This window comes from Cimex lectularius, unplaced genomic scaffold, assembly GCF_000648675.2.
Source record: "Cimex lectularius strain Harlan isolate CLEC.00 unplaced genomic scaffold, Clec_2.1 scaffold405, whole genome shotgun sequence".
NCBI lineage: Eukaryota > Metazoa > Arthropoda > Insecta > Hemiptera > Cimicidae > Cimex > Cimex lectularius.
This window is the reverse complement of record NW_019392936.1, coordinates 63,582-80,312: the sequence shown is the minus strand read 5'-3', so window position 1 is coordinate 80,312 and position 16,731 is coordinate 63,582. Positions and strand designations below refer to the sequence as shown.

At 37.7% G+C, this 16,731-nt stretch overlaps 1 protein-coding gene across 2 annotated transcripts in view; it reads right to left on the bottom strand.

Moving 5' to 3' along the window:
• The window catches only part of LOC106670189, a 67,292-nt gene that overhangs the window by 5,323 nt on the left and 45,238 nt on the right, over positions 1-16,731 (bottom strand). For both annotated transcript variants that reach the window (XM_024229407.1, XM_014400291.2), the window contains exons 3-5: positions 702-866; positions 492-624; positions 234-430 (exon numbers count right to left, since the gene is read on the bottom strand). In XM_024229407.1, the coding sequence (XP_024085175.1) occupies positions 234-430; positions 492-624; positions 702-866 (495 nt within the window). The remainder of the gene's footprint in view (positions 1-233; positions 431-491; positions 625-701; positions 867-16,731) is intronic.

The following is a 16,731-nucleotide window of genomic DNA, read 5'->3' as shown; positions in this document are numbered from 1 at the left end:
TATGACGATCTATAGATATTAAGTTGTTAGTAGTTACTGTTTTAACACGTTCGTTACGGCAATGATTTGTACCATCACTCATTGTGTATTATAAGGAGACTTTCGTCATTCTGGAATGACACCGTAACGAAAGTGTTCAGGTTATAATTAAATTTGGAATGAAAACAATGATATTTAAGTTTTGCCTCAGTAAAAGAGGCTCTTTTGGTTTCAAGTTATTTAGAGTCGACTACCTTCAAAGGAGGTTGTTCAATTTGACAACTATCCACACCGTTTGTTATCAGCCCATTATGTACATCGTTTATCATGAGAGGATCCTGTGACGAGCCCATGAGTTGGTTCTGGTTGGGCATCATTAAAGGTCCTTCCATAGGTAATTGCTGACCCATTACTTGTGGAACTGACTGCATACTAGGGTGGTATTGTCCTTCTAATAGCAATAAAAGTAATTAACATGCTGTAAAAAGAAATTCATTATATCGCTTATTTACCAGAATTATTGTTATTTATCTGTGGGGGAATAAATGGAGACTCGGTATCAGAGTGGTAGCTTCCCCACTCCGTAGGAGTTTTGTTTTCATTACCTCGACCGTAAAGATCTGAATTTCCATTCTGTATACCACCCTGGAAATTAAGTTCTTACTCTACAGCAATTATAAATTACATGTATGATAAAGTAGTTGATGTATAAAGAAAATTACATGTGCATAGCTGTTGTACCAGGACTGGTCAACATGTTGGTGGACCAGGTTGTATTCGCCAGGTGGTGGCATACGAAGCTGAGAGTAATTCAGGTCTGAAAAACTCTCATTGTAATTCTGTAACATCCTCTGGCTCCTAAACTCCTCCGCCCGCTGACTCAGCATCTAAAACGTTCAAATGGTTTACTATTCCGATTGTTTAATTCTTTCTTAGAATAAATAATACATTGATACTGATGCAGTAAAATATATGATATATGTATAAATGATGAAGTGAAAATATAAGCGTTTGGGGGATTATTTTTTCTAGTCTACTTTATTTTTATAAAAGTTGAGCCGAAAACATTTGTTTTAGTTTAAACTTATTGTTTGAAAGCATCTAAGTAATCTGATATTTTAGATTGTTAAATAGGTAATACATTTGTTCCTATCACTTTTCACATACTTTATTCAACGTGATATTTAATTTTGAAAGGCTATACGATTTGCTTATGAAGTAGACTATGTACGGCCATGTTTTCTGGTTAAAATGGTGGAATGGACAGTATGAAATTAAACCTTAAACAATTTCGAGCAGTTTGTTAATAGAAGTACAGCTTGGAAATACCATATCTTATAGGTTTTAATTCACCTTCAGACAGAGAAATATTTTCTGCAGACAGTTCTTTAAGTAATCCAAACAAGTCGGTCAGGTCACAGTTAATGGACTGAAGAAAATAGAAAACATCCCCCGTCAGAACCGGGTTCATTATTTTGGACTTAAATTATGTTCATTGAACGACCAGCTGGATAAGTACTATCACGTTCGACGTTGCGTTGACGCAAAGGATTAGCTAGAAAATCTGACAAAATTAAAAAAAACAACAACTTGGTTTTACGGAAAACTCAAGGGGGATAAAATATCAAAATGTTTAATTTTTGTCAGTTCAGTTTTTTCAGTTTTTACCCGTAGCCCCGTGGGAATTTTTGTTGGGACTTGCGGGGCGGATAGTGGTGTGCCAGTCGTTATTTTGGGTCTGTCAAATGCATTTCGACACCTTCAGCGGTTGATTTTTGATAACAAAATGCTGAAACGCTTCTGCAGATCAAAACAACAAGGTCGGAAAAGAACAAACTACAAATTAGGCTGAAATCAACTAGGATTCCAGGACGTCGACACGGCGCCTAAGGTTTTGCCATTACGAGAAAGGATTTGCTTGTCAGCCTCATTCCTAGATTTTCATTTAATAACGGATTTGTATGTCAAACTATCTAGGATAGGCAGACCAAAATGATCGGTAACGATCAAATTTAAAATTGTGCATTGTCCGTTTCAATTCCATTTCATTTTTTAAGCATTTGTTACTGACGCATAATTTTTTTGAGCGAATCAATTTTTCAGGTTTCTCAGTGTGTAGTATCAGAAATCTTGCTTTTTTACAGCAATTGAGCAAGCAGTTAGCTGAAATTTTGACACTGGTTGGAATTATTTCACCTTGTTCAATTCTAGTACCATTGTCGGTAAAGATAGTTAATCTATTTTCAGACTTGTTTTGGGTTGAATTTTTAAACCTATTTGCAATAATTAATTGTTACTCTCCTAAATGGCGAACAGACTTGGATTTTATATGCTCCTTACATCGCATTCTTCTTCCTACAGGCTTTTAAATGTGTTGTTTGTTAAAATCGGGTAAGTGTCTTGTTTGGCACTAGTGAAAAATAATAGTTTGGGAGTCATTTGCTCAAATGATACGTTAGAAGGATAAATTTTTCGTTGATCTTTTTCCACCTTTATGTTCGTCATTTTCAAGCATGAATGCTGGGCTTAAGAGGGTCCTGGTTTAAAAGTCTTGGAGCCGAGCCTGTAATTACAATGTTAATTCTTAGATGACAAACAACAATACGTAGTGTGAAAAGGAACAATAGGTAGTGGCGTGGGTGGGATAGCTCTTGTATCCATGGATACGTGTTGCTAGGTAGCCAGAGCGCCTGCCTAGGAAGGGGTGCCCCGGGTGGGAGGGGGCCACTCCTGGAAGGCCGGACATCGAACCATCGCCACACATCAATAACTGCCCGAGCACTCCCTCATCCTCGGGCCTTACTGCGTACAAGCGGAAAATGAGACGATTCATAAACGAAGGGTGCTTCGGAAACGTACTCGCGTAGCCTTGGAGCCGCGGGCTGTCGGTCCTACATCCGGACGGGGCCGATAACCGCATGGCAAAAATGGATTTAGCCTTTGGCTTAGGTAGTTAGTATGGGAGGATCTACAAGAATTGATTGGTCTTGAATTTTTTTAAGGGTCATGAGTTCGAAAAAGCAGTCCCATACAGGTTTTTCACCCTTTGGCTGTTGTTAAATTATGAATTAGTCTTGTTTTCTACCATAAGCTCTAGTAAGTAGAAGTAGGTAATTAAAAAAAACAAAAGAAAAAAAACACGCGGCATGTGATCCTAATGATTGTGTCTTTCTGCTCAGTGGCATCATAAACTGAAAACTTTTCTAAAACTGTCTCAAGTTAACATTATGTCAGTTAATATTATGTCCATTCGTGGTCTAATTGACCAAATAACTTCTTTCAATTAATTAATCTTTAAGGTATTGGTTGAAATGTAAAAGTTAGTGTCAGGAGCGGGATTCGAACCCACGCCCTTCGGCTCAATACGCCGCTGCTCTACCACTTGAGCTATCGTGACCGATTCACTCGGACACCAATTCCAATTTCAACTACACTTCGAATTTTCCCACCTTTTTGCCATTTTTTTTTTCAAAATGTGTAATCAGGATTCGATTCTCAGCGACAAATGAAATGGCTACGGAGAGCTTTAGCGAAGATATACTTCGTTTTACTTATTAAATCCATTATATTTCGTGGTCTAATTGGTAATAACTAACCTTTGGTAATACCACATCAGTTATTTTGGGTGCTATGGGTATGGTACGGTCGTAAAGCAATCTTGCAGGTTAGTACCCTATGTAATGAGCTGTTTGAATATCTTCGAATGACTGGAGGCAGGTGTTAGCAAGAATTTGTACTATTTACTGGTTTCATTGTGAATGAATAACCAAACAGACAATACAGTCATGTCTTAAGGCTAAAACAAATACTCGAGTAAGTGAAAGGTTGAGAAATTCATATCTGTCACATTGGTCCTGGGAGCGGTGTTGAAAATTCAACTGCACTTTGTTGAATGTGGGTAACAATTTAGAGCCATCGGTTAATGTTTACGTAGTAGATATTTATTAATTTTACGCTGGAAGATGGTTTCTAGTGTGATGTAATCAGTAGGGTTTTTTATTTTTATTTATTCATCGTATTGAATAAGTCGATCAATGGGGTAAGAGAATGTCGTCAGTTCGCTTAAAATTCGTTCGTTTAAAAGATCAAAATAAAAATATTGCCAGCCAGACATACAGAAGTACCCGGATCGTTATATTTAACCAACATATTAATGTCAAATGGAGTGTCTTGTTTTCTCTATGGATTGTACGAATACTACTCATAATTGTATGTAGTGGAAACAATGTTTTGACATGAGCTGTAACCCCTTTACCGTTGCGCAAGGTCACTTCAAGTGTCCCACTGCGGTCAATTAGTCCAGATTGTTCTCATTTTAACCCATAATGATTTTTAAGTGTTTTGAATGAAAAATTAAAATATCTCCTCATAACAAAATTTTATTAGTAATCCTTCATAGGACTATCATTTCGAGATTGAGACCTGTGAACCGTATTTATAAAATTTTTAGTGGTGGTTGTTGGTCTGCGAACACATATTGAACGGATTGACTCTTGATCAATTTACAGGGTCCGTCAACTCTCGCTGGTTTACGTTACCGGTGCTGAGTGAAACTTAAATCCTTGAGAGTAGACGGAATCAGTAAAGTGCAGCAAAAATATTTTTGCTGTTGAACGTGATGTACAGCTTTTTAAAAACGATTATATTTCAATGTAACATAGATTGGTTTTAAGGCTATACATGATAATGCAGTCCTATCTTTTATTTAGTTCCCTTATTTCAAAATGACTCCTGCATATCAAATTGCGCGATTATAAAGTTTAATAATGAACAGATCTGGTACTTTGTTCAGCAGTTTATCTTGTTAGTGGTACTTGAAAATTGTTCATAATTTCAATTGATTAATCTTTATGTAGGGTATTGGTTGAGATAAAAAAGTCAGTGTCAAGAGCGGGATTCGAACCCACGACCTTCGGCTAAATACGCCGCTGCTCTACCACTTGAGCTATCGTGACTTCGAACCATTCGGACTCCAACTTACAATCTCAACCCACGTTTCGAATTTTCCCTCCTTTTTGCCATCTTTCAAAATTGGAAAGGTGGGTTGAGATGGGAAGTTGGTGTCCGAGTGGATCGAAGTCACGATAGATCAAGTGGTAGAGCAGCGGCGTATTTAGCCGAAGGTCGTGGGTTCGAATCCCGTTCCTGATACTAACTTTTTCATTTCAACCGATACCTTAAATAAAGATTAATTAATTTAAAGAAGTTATATAGTCAATCGGACCACGAAATCTAATGGATTGTTCATAATGAAAAACGCCCCGTGTGATCTTTGACAGGCGCTATTTCCTTTCATTTTAGATTGCCTAGAAGTGTATTCCAAGGAGGAGTCACTTTAACGGATGATCCGAATGTATGAATATCTGAGGTCGTCACGCATCCTGTCATATTGACATCACGACAACCGAGGTTGATGCGAGTCGATACATATGTACGCCTTTACAAAGGAACAAACAAGAAACAGTAACAGAAGAGGAGAATTATTATCTGGGTTAAAAGCATGTTAATTCCTCAGGAGATGCTTATCGGTAGGTCAGATTTAAAATAGTAATAAAAGGAGGACGTATTGTCCCTTTACTTCTACCGAGCAGGGATCGATGAATAATGCACCAGGCGCGTCAGATTTTCAAGTGGGGTCATTTTAAATTTTAAGAAGCACGTCGTTTTAAATTTGAATTAGAAGCAGAGATGGACAGTTTTTTTAGTCCCGAACCCTGAATTTATACGTGTGTCAAAGGCAAGCTCTTTTGAACGTACGCTTAACTTAATATAATACATCGCTTTGACTATCGACGGTTCAAATTAAATTACTGAAATTTAAGCAAAATAATTGCGATTAAATTCCAATGAAGCATTGCTGCAAAACAAATAAATTAACAAAAAATTTGAGCAATGATCGGAAATAATCGTAAGTCTTAAATCAGAGTTTAAACTGCAGAAATTTATTGATTATAAAACATACAAAATTGCTTGTTTTCAGCCATAGAAGTATTTTCATTTGTCTTACAATTATTTGTTATATAAAAGAGATTGTATTGAATTAGTAACCAGTCGAAATTTTCTGCTTTAACCAAGTAAGATTTACAATAGTACTTTTTTCGAAGACATTTCGTAAATAGAAGAGGTTTTCGGTAAAAGATCGGACAGGGTTAAGTTGGAGTTGATGTGTGAAAATCAGAGCTAGCTTGCTGCATTTAAAATACATAAGGGATGTAAGCAAAAAGAAAAATTCTAGCTAAGTGGAACGCTGATGAATCGATTTAAAATTCAATTGCCTCATCTTTCGAACTATGTGTCCCTGTATTTACAAGTCGATACTCTGCGGATTTTACTAGATTTGAAACCCGTGGTGGTGAGCGATTTTCAATGGAGAGATCGGAGATGCAGCAAACCTACCGGCAGCACGACTGTCAACAGGTGGAAGCTAAAAAGTTGACTCGCTTAACCCTACTTTGGCAATCCCAACTGCATTAGTCTTCACAGACGGCTTTACGAAACTTTGCAGCCCGTTAAAGTAGTCACCCGATTCAATATTTTTCACAATTTACCCACACATGCGAAAGCGCATTTCTTTTTTCAAATTAACCGGTTAATTTTTTCCATTCGCTTGATTACATACTGGCATTCCGAAGAAAATAATTGGGCTGTACAATCACATATCTCGGTAGATTGAAAAGCGTATTATAATTAATTCTGTTAACTATGCAATTTTTAACCTAAATGACATTGAGCAATATTAAATAATATATATTAGTTGAAATAGGTTAAACCTAGAAATAGGCCAAACGTGCCGGATCGGATTATATTTCAACTTAAAATAGAACAACAATCCTCATTATTTAATGACAGGAACAAATATTTAATTTAACATTGGTTAAGTACCACGCTTGAAAAAATAAACAAGTGCAATGTATCATCTTGAGTGAGTTCTTGTCTTGTCTGCCTTGTTAACTTTTTGTTCCAGCAGAAGTTTGCGAAACGGTACAGTATTACTGGTAACATTTGGGTCCGTCCTTTCTCGCTATCTGCAAGCGTAGCCAAACAATGGCTTGCCTACTAGTTATATAATTCAAACTGAGGTTTTGGCGTTGAATTTTTATCCGTTAATTGAAGGTTAGATGTAGATATAGATGTAATAGTCGGGGTGTAATGCACTGCGCCCTTTAAGAGCTATTGTATCCCCCGTTCTCTGCCTAAAGAACACCGGTGAGTCCTATTTCACCGAGGAACTTGATTAGTAGGCCGGATTTCAATGGTTGAATCTTTTCTATGGTCACATTGTACATCCCAAAGCACTTCCTTCTGCGGGCAAGTGCAGCACCGCAGTTATTAGGTGTGTTGGTGTGTTCTCTGCCTCTTTGCAGAACCTACATGTGCCGTCTTGGATTATTCCAATCTTATTTAAGTGTGTTCCTTTGACACATTCTATAATTTCTTTTCTTCCGAAATTTGTTAGGAGATTGTTGGATTGCCTGTGTCCAATGAGTGAATTCCATTGTTCCTTCATTTTCTTTTTGTCCTTCTGTCTGAGATACTCATTGATAATATAAGTTCCTATGCTTCAGAAGGGTTCGGGTCCTATCAGCGGTGTAGCAGCTGTGCGCAAGGGTGTCCGCTTTCTCGTTGCCTTCTACTCCCATGTGTCCTGGGACCCAGCAGAGGTTGACTTTGTTGTGCCTACCTAGTTTGTTTGCTTTGGTTTTGCAGTTCAACACCATCTTTGAAGTAATAATATTTGAGCTTAGTGCTTTGATGGCTGCTTGGCTATCTGACATGATAGGTACGTTCTTGTTTTTGTACCCTTTAGTCAAGTTGAATTGAGTACATCTCTCGATTGCGTGAATCTCAGCTGGGAAGATACTGGCGTATTTTCCCATAGGTCCTGAGTATTTGGTTCCAGGACCGAATACTCCTGCCCCTGTACCTTTTATGTTCTAGTTCCATCTGTGTACCAAAGGATGGTACCATTCATTCTTTTTTGGTACTTAGGTTTATTTGGAAGTTGCGATTAAATTCAAACATCCTGTTCATGTAGTTTCTTGGAGCCATGAGTATCGGATGGTTTTTCATAATTAAAGGTTACGTATTGATTGAATTTTTCCCGTTTTATTTTTGTTTTTCTATTTAAATACATATACACATTTTCTGGGCAATGTTGATGTGAGCTGGTAGTACACAAGCTTAAATACGAGTAGTCGTGGCTGTTTGTGCATCCAAGGCAGAAGTAGTGGTCAATGACTTCCTCCTTTTGTCTACGATATACACGGTCGCTAATAATTAAAGCTTTGTCAGGTACAAAGACCAGTTGGATGGATACGCATGATTGAAGTGGGGGGGGGGGACGAACACTGACAAAATGACGATGCGAAGAGAATGATCATAAATTCTATAATCTTTAATTTTTTCACTAATAAACATATATCGTGTAATAGTTTTTATCATTGTGTATTAAAACATTACAAGGAAGGTTGGTTCAGAGGTCCTACAAATTGATGTTTTTGTAACAAGAGGATAAGGTGACTTGATGTTTATTGTTAGAGGTAACTTATCATAGTCCTAGAAAAAGGACATCTCACCAATATGTTCCTTTGTTCCGTTCTACACGGACAAAAGCCACTAACGTACGTACGTGTGTTTTACTTCAAGGGAAAGTGTCGAATCAAAGGCAGGTTCGACTTACAAGGGACAGAAAGCAAGACGATTGATCACAAACATGGTGTTTAATCAACAAAGTAGGATTGTTGTAAAATTATATTGTGTGTTTATTTGGCATAACATTTAAAAAAGATCTTCTAAAGGCTTTCTAAATTTTATTCAGTTTTATTACAGTGGCGTTGTTACGTAGCGAAGAGCCAAAATAACATTTACATCTTTCACAGCCTTCCACTTAATTTCTTCAAAAAATGGATATTTTTCCATATTCCTAGGTGAATCAGACAACTGATAAAACTTAATACGTTTTCACTTATAAAAATACTAACAATAGACACTAATCACCTCGATTACAATTTATTTAAAAAAACCTGTATTGTAAAACCAAAAATTTAAGTTTGAAATTTTGACCTTACATCATAAGGCACGCTATTAATTATTGATATTGGTATTACTTAACTGACGGAAAAAAAAGATTTTCATTAAATCATGGCAACCCTCCCAATCTTTGGAACCCAAGAACACCTCAAAGTATCATTGTGTAAAAATTGAACCTGAATGGAAATGTGTGGGGAAAAGAAATATCTCACATTGAACTAAAATACCAGGTAGACCATCTAATAAATAATAACTACATAAAATAGTAAGATAAAAACTTGTTTAGCTGGCCAGAATTAAGGATGACCGGGCGTGCAGCAGGCTATTTTCTGTCCATTGCCCATTAACACTTAATTCAAGAAAATGGATGACTTGGGCACCTCTCAACACGAACCACAGCAATGACACATATACACAGAAAACAAACACTTTGAGCGCTGAAGATGATCTAAATAAAGATCGAAACGTTGGCACGATAAAGAAAATGTTTTTCTAAACCTACGTCACAGTCAAACCCCCGTCTATGGGGTACGGGCCTACTCAGGCTTTTAACCCCTCGGGTCCTGGTCGCCCGCCCTGTGTAATATATATAAACCTACGTCACACATCTCACGAGCTCCAAAGTAAAATGGATAACATTAAAAAAAACTTCTATACAAAGAAGAACATATCCTGTCAAGACTAAGTTACTGCCATTTTGGGAAGGCAATAACAACGCTTAAGATAACAGCAATTTGGTACCTGGAGATACCTAAAGGAGAGTGCACTTTCTATGGTTTAAAGCACAGTATTTTTATTTAATAGATCCTGTTCGGTAAACAGGAAGAAATCAAAGGACTCCATATAAATAAGAATAGTGAATAAAAATGAATTGAACTAAATTATGGGTGGAAAAGAAAAATCTTTCCAGAATGGACGACATATAGACATATGATTAGACAATCCAGACCTAAATTCTTCAGACTACCACTTCTCAAGAGCAACTACCCGCTTTATTACATTCAATGGAAGACTGGAAAAACTAGAGAAGAAAGCTTCAACCAAAATGCATGTAGCAGGACCGCCAGGTTTCTGAGCAGCAGACCTTTACGATGGACAGGTCCAAAATACGATGGAGCCTTTCATCCTTCGTGTGTAGGAAAAGTACCACGGACCAATAAGTAAAAAAAAATGTGTAATCTCTTATTAAATTTTGCAAGAAGATAAGAAAAGTTGAATATACATTAGTCCTGAGAAATTGACCGTGAGGAAGAAAATGTGATTGAAGAGGAGAAACGATCACTTCTCTTCCCTTTATTAAGCGGAAGTATAAACCGCTGATACTAATTGGTATTGGCTAAAAAACAAGGCACCATTAGAGCGATTGATATTAGCAATCAGATTAGTTGGTGCTATTGATTGTCCAGTCGGAGTTAATTTAAACCGATTCAACGAATAAAGAGACGAGGATAATTGGTCAAAATGAGTTGAATAAAAGTTTAATTGAGGCATTTCAAGATCTCGGTTTGGGGGTTAATACGGCGGTTGTTCATTTAAATGCCGGGTTAATGGAGAGCTTAAAAGCGTAACATGAATCTCCCCCCGTTCCACCGAGCAAATTGAATTCGAGGAAGTTATACGAAAATGAGCAGGAGGATTTTAATGCATAATGCAGCCGATTCCAACAGGTGGCGGTTAATTTGATATACAAGATGTCCTTGCTTGATGCGAGCAGACAAAACAGCTATAATGGGGGTGGAGTTGCGGTAGGTTTGCGGGGGAGGGGGTGCAACAAAGAGTTGAAATGTTTAGAATGTTTCAAACCAAGTCGATTAGCCGGATATCAGGGAGCTTTGTGCTCTCTTCACACATACACGCACACAAGCACACAATGAGCCGCCTGCTGAATGAGTAATTGCCCGGAGAGGATATAGTATATTTATTGAGGCTAATTCACCTCGCACAATGGCCCCTCATCCCCTTCCACACTCTCCCCATGGAAATAGCGAAATTATATTTCCGTACTTTGACCTTTCTTTCCTAGGTAACACACGCTACTTGTGACTAACATTAGTATTGTTTTTATGAAGATGGTTGAATTGTTCACATGCACAGTACATCTCAACTACACAACAATGCCAACAAAATTGGCCTTTTGGTTTACACACAGTCGGATAAAGAATGACTATTGACGGAAAGCTAAACGAGTAGAATTATAACTCCACATTGTTTTTAAGCCTTGGTTAAACTTAACTGTTATATCCATTATATTTAGTGATTCTTTCAATTAATTAATCTTTTTATGTAAGGTATTGGTTGAAATGAAAAAGTCAGTGCCACGAGCGGGATTCGAACCCACGACCATCGGCTAAATACGCCGATGCTCTACCACTTGAGCTATCATGACTTCGATCCATTCGGACAACAACTCCCCATCTCAACCTACTACCTTTCGAATTTTCCCTCTTTTACCATTTTTCAAATGTCGTGTAATCAGGATTCGATTCTCGGCGACATATGAAGTGGCCACGGGGAGCTGGTAGCGAAGTTATACTTCGTTTTGCTTATTAAATCCATTATATTTAGTGTTCTACTGACCAAATTACTTCTTTCAATTAATTAATCTTTTTATCTTAAGGTCTTGGTTGAAATGACAAAGACAGTGCCATGAGCGGGATTCGAACCCATGACCTTCGGCTAAATACGCCGATGCTCTACCACTTGAGCTATGGTGACTTCGATCCACTCGGACTGTTAACTGTTATAATTTTTTGTTAGATAACTGATTTTTTGTGATTTGTCACAATAAAGAATTGTTACAAAAATATTATCACCTTGTCTAAATTAGGTTGGATTTCTGCAAGTCTATTATTTTAGTGTAATTGGGGAACTTTAGGTACCGTGGGATGTTTCAATCCCATCATTTTCACATAGAACCCACCTGTTGATCGGAATTGAAGACACATTTTTGTCAGGGATAAAACTCACCATGCTCTCAACCATTGTGGTTTGATTGTAGTTCATTGAGCATAAATAGAGCAAAGGGTGTATGAGATTATGTCATAAAATGTATAAAAAAAGTAAGTGCAAGTGGCTATTAATAAAAGATATTACAAGGTGCTTCGCATGACATAAACCTTGCCCTTTGCGGCCCTACTAAAATTAACACCTCGACAGTATGGCTTATAAGCGTTTTACTACTTGGTAGCAGGCTCTACGTGTTGAAAGAATGCCATAGGCCGAGAGTAATAGCTCTACAAAAGAACTTTATACTCCTTCTTTATTATTACCGTTCCCGAGTAAAACTTCAAAGAAGTCCAAACCGAGTAACGGTAGAAGAGCACTGGGGTACGAGATACACCGAGAGATTTTATTTTATATTTAACGATTGGTATAATTTTTTTATTTGTGTCGTCTAGGGGGGGGGGAGCGAGACTGAGAAATTATCGAGAAGGTAGACCCATTGTAGTTATTGCTCTGCCTGCCTTTATCTGGCCGGGCACCTGTTGAGCTTACATAGGACCCCCTCGCCTTTCTTAATAACCTTTATTTCATATCTCCCAGTTTTTGTAAACACGGTTATGTAGGTTATTGGGTGAGGATTTTATTAGCCTCGAGCTATTTTAGCCTTTTTTATTTTGCCATTCTTTCATTGGGCCATTCACAACGGTCAGGTATAGCGAGAATATGTACAACGACTAAAATAAACCCAGAATCCAGATCGTGCGTCTTATATTTGATATTATTAGATAACATACTAACTTTAGTGGTCTTTTACCATTACCCTGGTTGTACCATTAAAGTTCAATAACATAACAAGAATAGTCATACATGAAGCGTAAAAATTGTTTTTGATCAATTAATACCCTCGTTGCAACCCTCTTTGGAAGTTTTAAGTTGGCTTCAATTAGCTACAATAAATATTTTTACTAACATTATGAACAAAACCTTAGTTTCTTCATTATGAAGAAGTGATATAACTTTACGCCATAATTATAGCGGCGGGAATAAAGTTTATAGTGTTTGTTTTATTTATTTTTATTAATAAGCTTACCAGCTACCTTGAAGGAAATCTCTGTGAAACAAGAAAAAATGATTGACTAAATGGATTACAAACTACGTCAACACAATTTTCGAAGGACTTCAATTCAAGGAAGGAAATGACCCGGCGATTTACATTGTTGACTTCTGCAGACAGTTGCATTCTGAGGAACTGGATCCAAATAACATCCACGCATTGGGAGTCGAATCAAGGAAGGAGGTCCTCTTTTAGTAACTTTTGACCGAATTAAGGATAAAATAAAAGTTTTGAAAAATCCAAAGGCCCTCAAGGGGTAGGTTTCTACGTACAACAGGACCTTCCATTCAATATGAGGCGGAACAGAGCACAACTCCTCGCCAACAGGAAGGCTATTATCAAGGTGAAGAGTGAAGTCATGGTGGGGGTAGCTAAGGACAGCTTGAAACTTGAGAATCACACCTTCAGGTGGTGACCCAAGTCTGGTTTGAAATGTGGTGCTAAACACGGTGTACCAATCCTTATCCCCCCAGGGATTTATAGCATATTTAATGTGGAACTACAACGACAACGGGTCGTATAGTGTGGATAAGACTCGGGGCCCTGAAAAGGTGTACCTCGTTTCCTCTTCCACGTCCCTTTCTCAATCCAGGTTCCTTCATTCTTCCCTCCGACCTCTCCCAACCCTTGGTTACGTTGGAGAAGTGGTGGATGGAAATGGGTAGTGAATCGGTTACTCCTATTCGAGTGCGCTGTGCATGCAGGTGTACGTAATGTACTCGATTGGTGGCTTTTACCGCAGGCAGTCTCCTCTAGGGAATGGTTAGCAATTCCACTTTAAACGAAACCGTGGCCAGAGCGGATCCGGATGTTTCTACGCTAGGGGAGCCTCAATATTCTGAGAGATAGAGTGGCCTTCTCTATCTAGGGAGTGCGCGGGAAACCAGGCTGATGTATTTCCGCCTATGTAGCCCTTTGCGCGCGGCATACGGTTCGATGCTTAATGCGGACCCGACCACTCGGAATGGGCAAGCGGGGAGGGAGGTTGTCTTGGCCCCTCGGGGCTGAGCTGCCTCTACATCAATGCTGTGGCAGTAACACACTTCTGTCGTATGCGGAGTCTTGAGAATCAAACCGTCCGATAAGGCCTATGTGCCAGGTGAGGACGTTAGAGTTCCTCATTGTCCTTTTAAGAACGACCGAGTATACGGAAAAGCAATGTACCAATCCTTAATAAACTTGTAAATAGTAACTGTTCGATCACTGTTCAAAATTTGTTGTCAAATTCTTCTACAACGGATCCAAACGCCGGCGAGGCTGATTCCTGAGATCCATTCGTCTGTCGCCAGGCATTAATCCAGTAAAAAGATTTAAGTTCTAATCCTCTTAATGTAATGCCTTATAATATTAACGGTCTTGGTTCTAACTTTAATAACTTATTATTGTAAATTTTTGACATTTTCATTTTATTAGAAACATTCATTATGGATACAATTCCAAAAGACTTTGTGGAATTTTTTGAGAATTATAATTTAAAGTGGCTACCAGTACAAAAAAGTCTTACTTTGGGAGACCTAAGAGTGGTTCTCCATATGATTTCAAGTGGACTATCTGTATCACAAAATTGATTTTATTAATGTTTATGGTTTCGTTATAATTTATGAATATACATACATTCCTCAGCCAATTGTATGTTCTTCCAGTTTATTTAAACCCTTCTTCCTGGGAAGAAGATTTCTTTAATTGAACTAATCTTATTTCAAATATTCTTGAATAACCATAAGATATTAAATTCCTGAATTTAATTTTTAAGTTCAGTTTTGGTTTATATGTATATATATATATATATCAAAATATCATAATTATTTGGAGGACGAGTGAAATTATATATTATTTTTTTATTTTGTTTAGAAACAGCCTAATCACTTTAGGCAATCTTCTTTTTTGAATAATAAACTTCATTATTAGTAATATTATAGCGACGATAAAAAAAATCTATTTTTAATAAATTATTTTCGATCGTGGAAGTTGAAACATAGACGAGTTTTTCGAGTTCCTGACAGTATTGAATTTTGATTGAGACAAAATTCTTCTACTACCGTATTTACGTTTTACAATGATCGAAATTTTCGTCTCCTCGGGAAGAGGTGGTTGTCTGAAGGAGCAAGGTCAGTACAGTAGGGTCGGTGCGGTAGACGATCGAATCCCCATTTTGGAATGTTTTTGCTTTGAATTGCGGGAAGTTTCCCGTCGAGCCGTTGCATTATTGATACAAAACTTTCCATTCATCGAAGTATCGTCTCTCCAAGCCTAGCTGACCACACTCTTCAGAATGAAGGTCGGAACTGACAAAGACATTCTGGAACAAAATTCTTTCAAATATAAAAAAACGGAACCTCGTTGTTAGAATTGAATAAACCCACTTATCAAATGAGAAATTTTTTGATAAATAAAAATCAATATCTAGATTTTGAAAGAGCAAACGGCATGATTCAGGTGCGAGGTGACCTCGTGTGGGATTTCTCTTTAAGCTGTCACTTATCACTTTTAGTGATTTCCATTTAACTGTGGTACGGTTCGTTTTTCAATTGTGTGCATTTTGCAACTTCTATCGTAGTTCCTCGTTGTTCATTATAGATGGTATGTCTAAATCTCCTCTTTAAAAGCTTTTGTCTACTTTTGGATTTCTCAACATTACCCTCTTCAAAACTTAGCAGAGTGGTTAGGGAGTCACACAAGGCTCGTAGACCCCCGCGACCGTGGGTTCGATTTTGATCGTCGCCCCTGGAATTTTCTGACCGCTTCTTCCACCAAAAAAACCCTTCATGCATCATCAGTCAACATCGTTCTCTTGTTCATATACAAAGATATAAGATAAATAAAAAACCTCCTAATAATAGCAAGATTAAACCAGACATTCATGAACCAAAAGACCGCCGGTTTGTTAGGGCGCTCGAGGTTCTGGGTTCGAATTCTGGCACAGCCCATGGGATTTTAATTGAAAATAAAAAGTGTTATCAATTTGTTTGATCCTTCGTCAGAGACACTCAACTGGTTGTTGGACGTTAAGCCATTATTTGAGAAAAATTTCTTTACGTTCATACCCCAACATAATTTTAGTTGAAGGAATGTCAATACATTGCAAAAGGGCCATTATGTTTCTCTACATGATAGTTTAACTTTCACTAACATGTGTTAGAGGCGATTCACTTATGATCTTTCGTCAGTCACTGATCACTTTTCGACGAGGTTTATCCAGGAGCATCTTCTTCAATATGGGCTCTTACAGAACAATATTTCAGAATGTACCTGGACATCATCATTTAAGAAAAGTTAATAAATAGGTTATTATAGTGGATATATGAGTGAAAAACGAATTCAATAAAGCTTTGAAATAGATTTTTTCCTTCTTTCACCTGCTTCTATCGTTTCAACTATATGAATATCTTAAAAAAATGTTTACCGTTTAAATCAGGCTCATTTTCTCTAAGGGAAACGAGGGTCACCCCACCGACGAAAATAGAAAGACTTGCATCACAGCGGATATCAAACTAAACAATTGCTAAATCGTCTTATCTAGTCAATGACTCTTATTTAGGGTTTAGGCGTGGGGTCCTGGGTCTCACTGAACAACAGCACATCACCGGATCTTTGAACATTTAACAACTCTCGCCCCAACGAGCCGACACTTTTTTATATCACGGGATAAACCGAAACAAACTGGT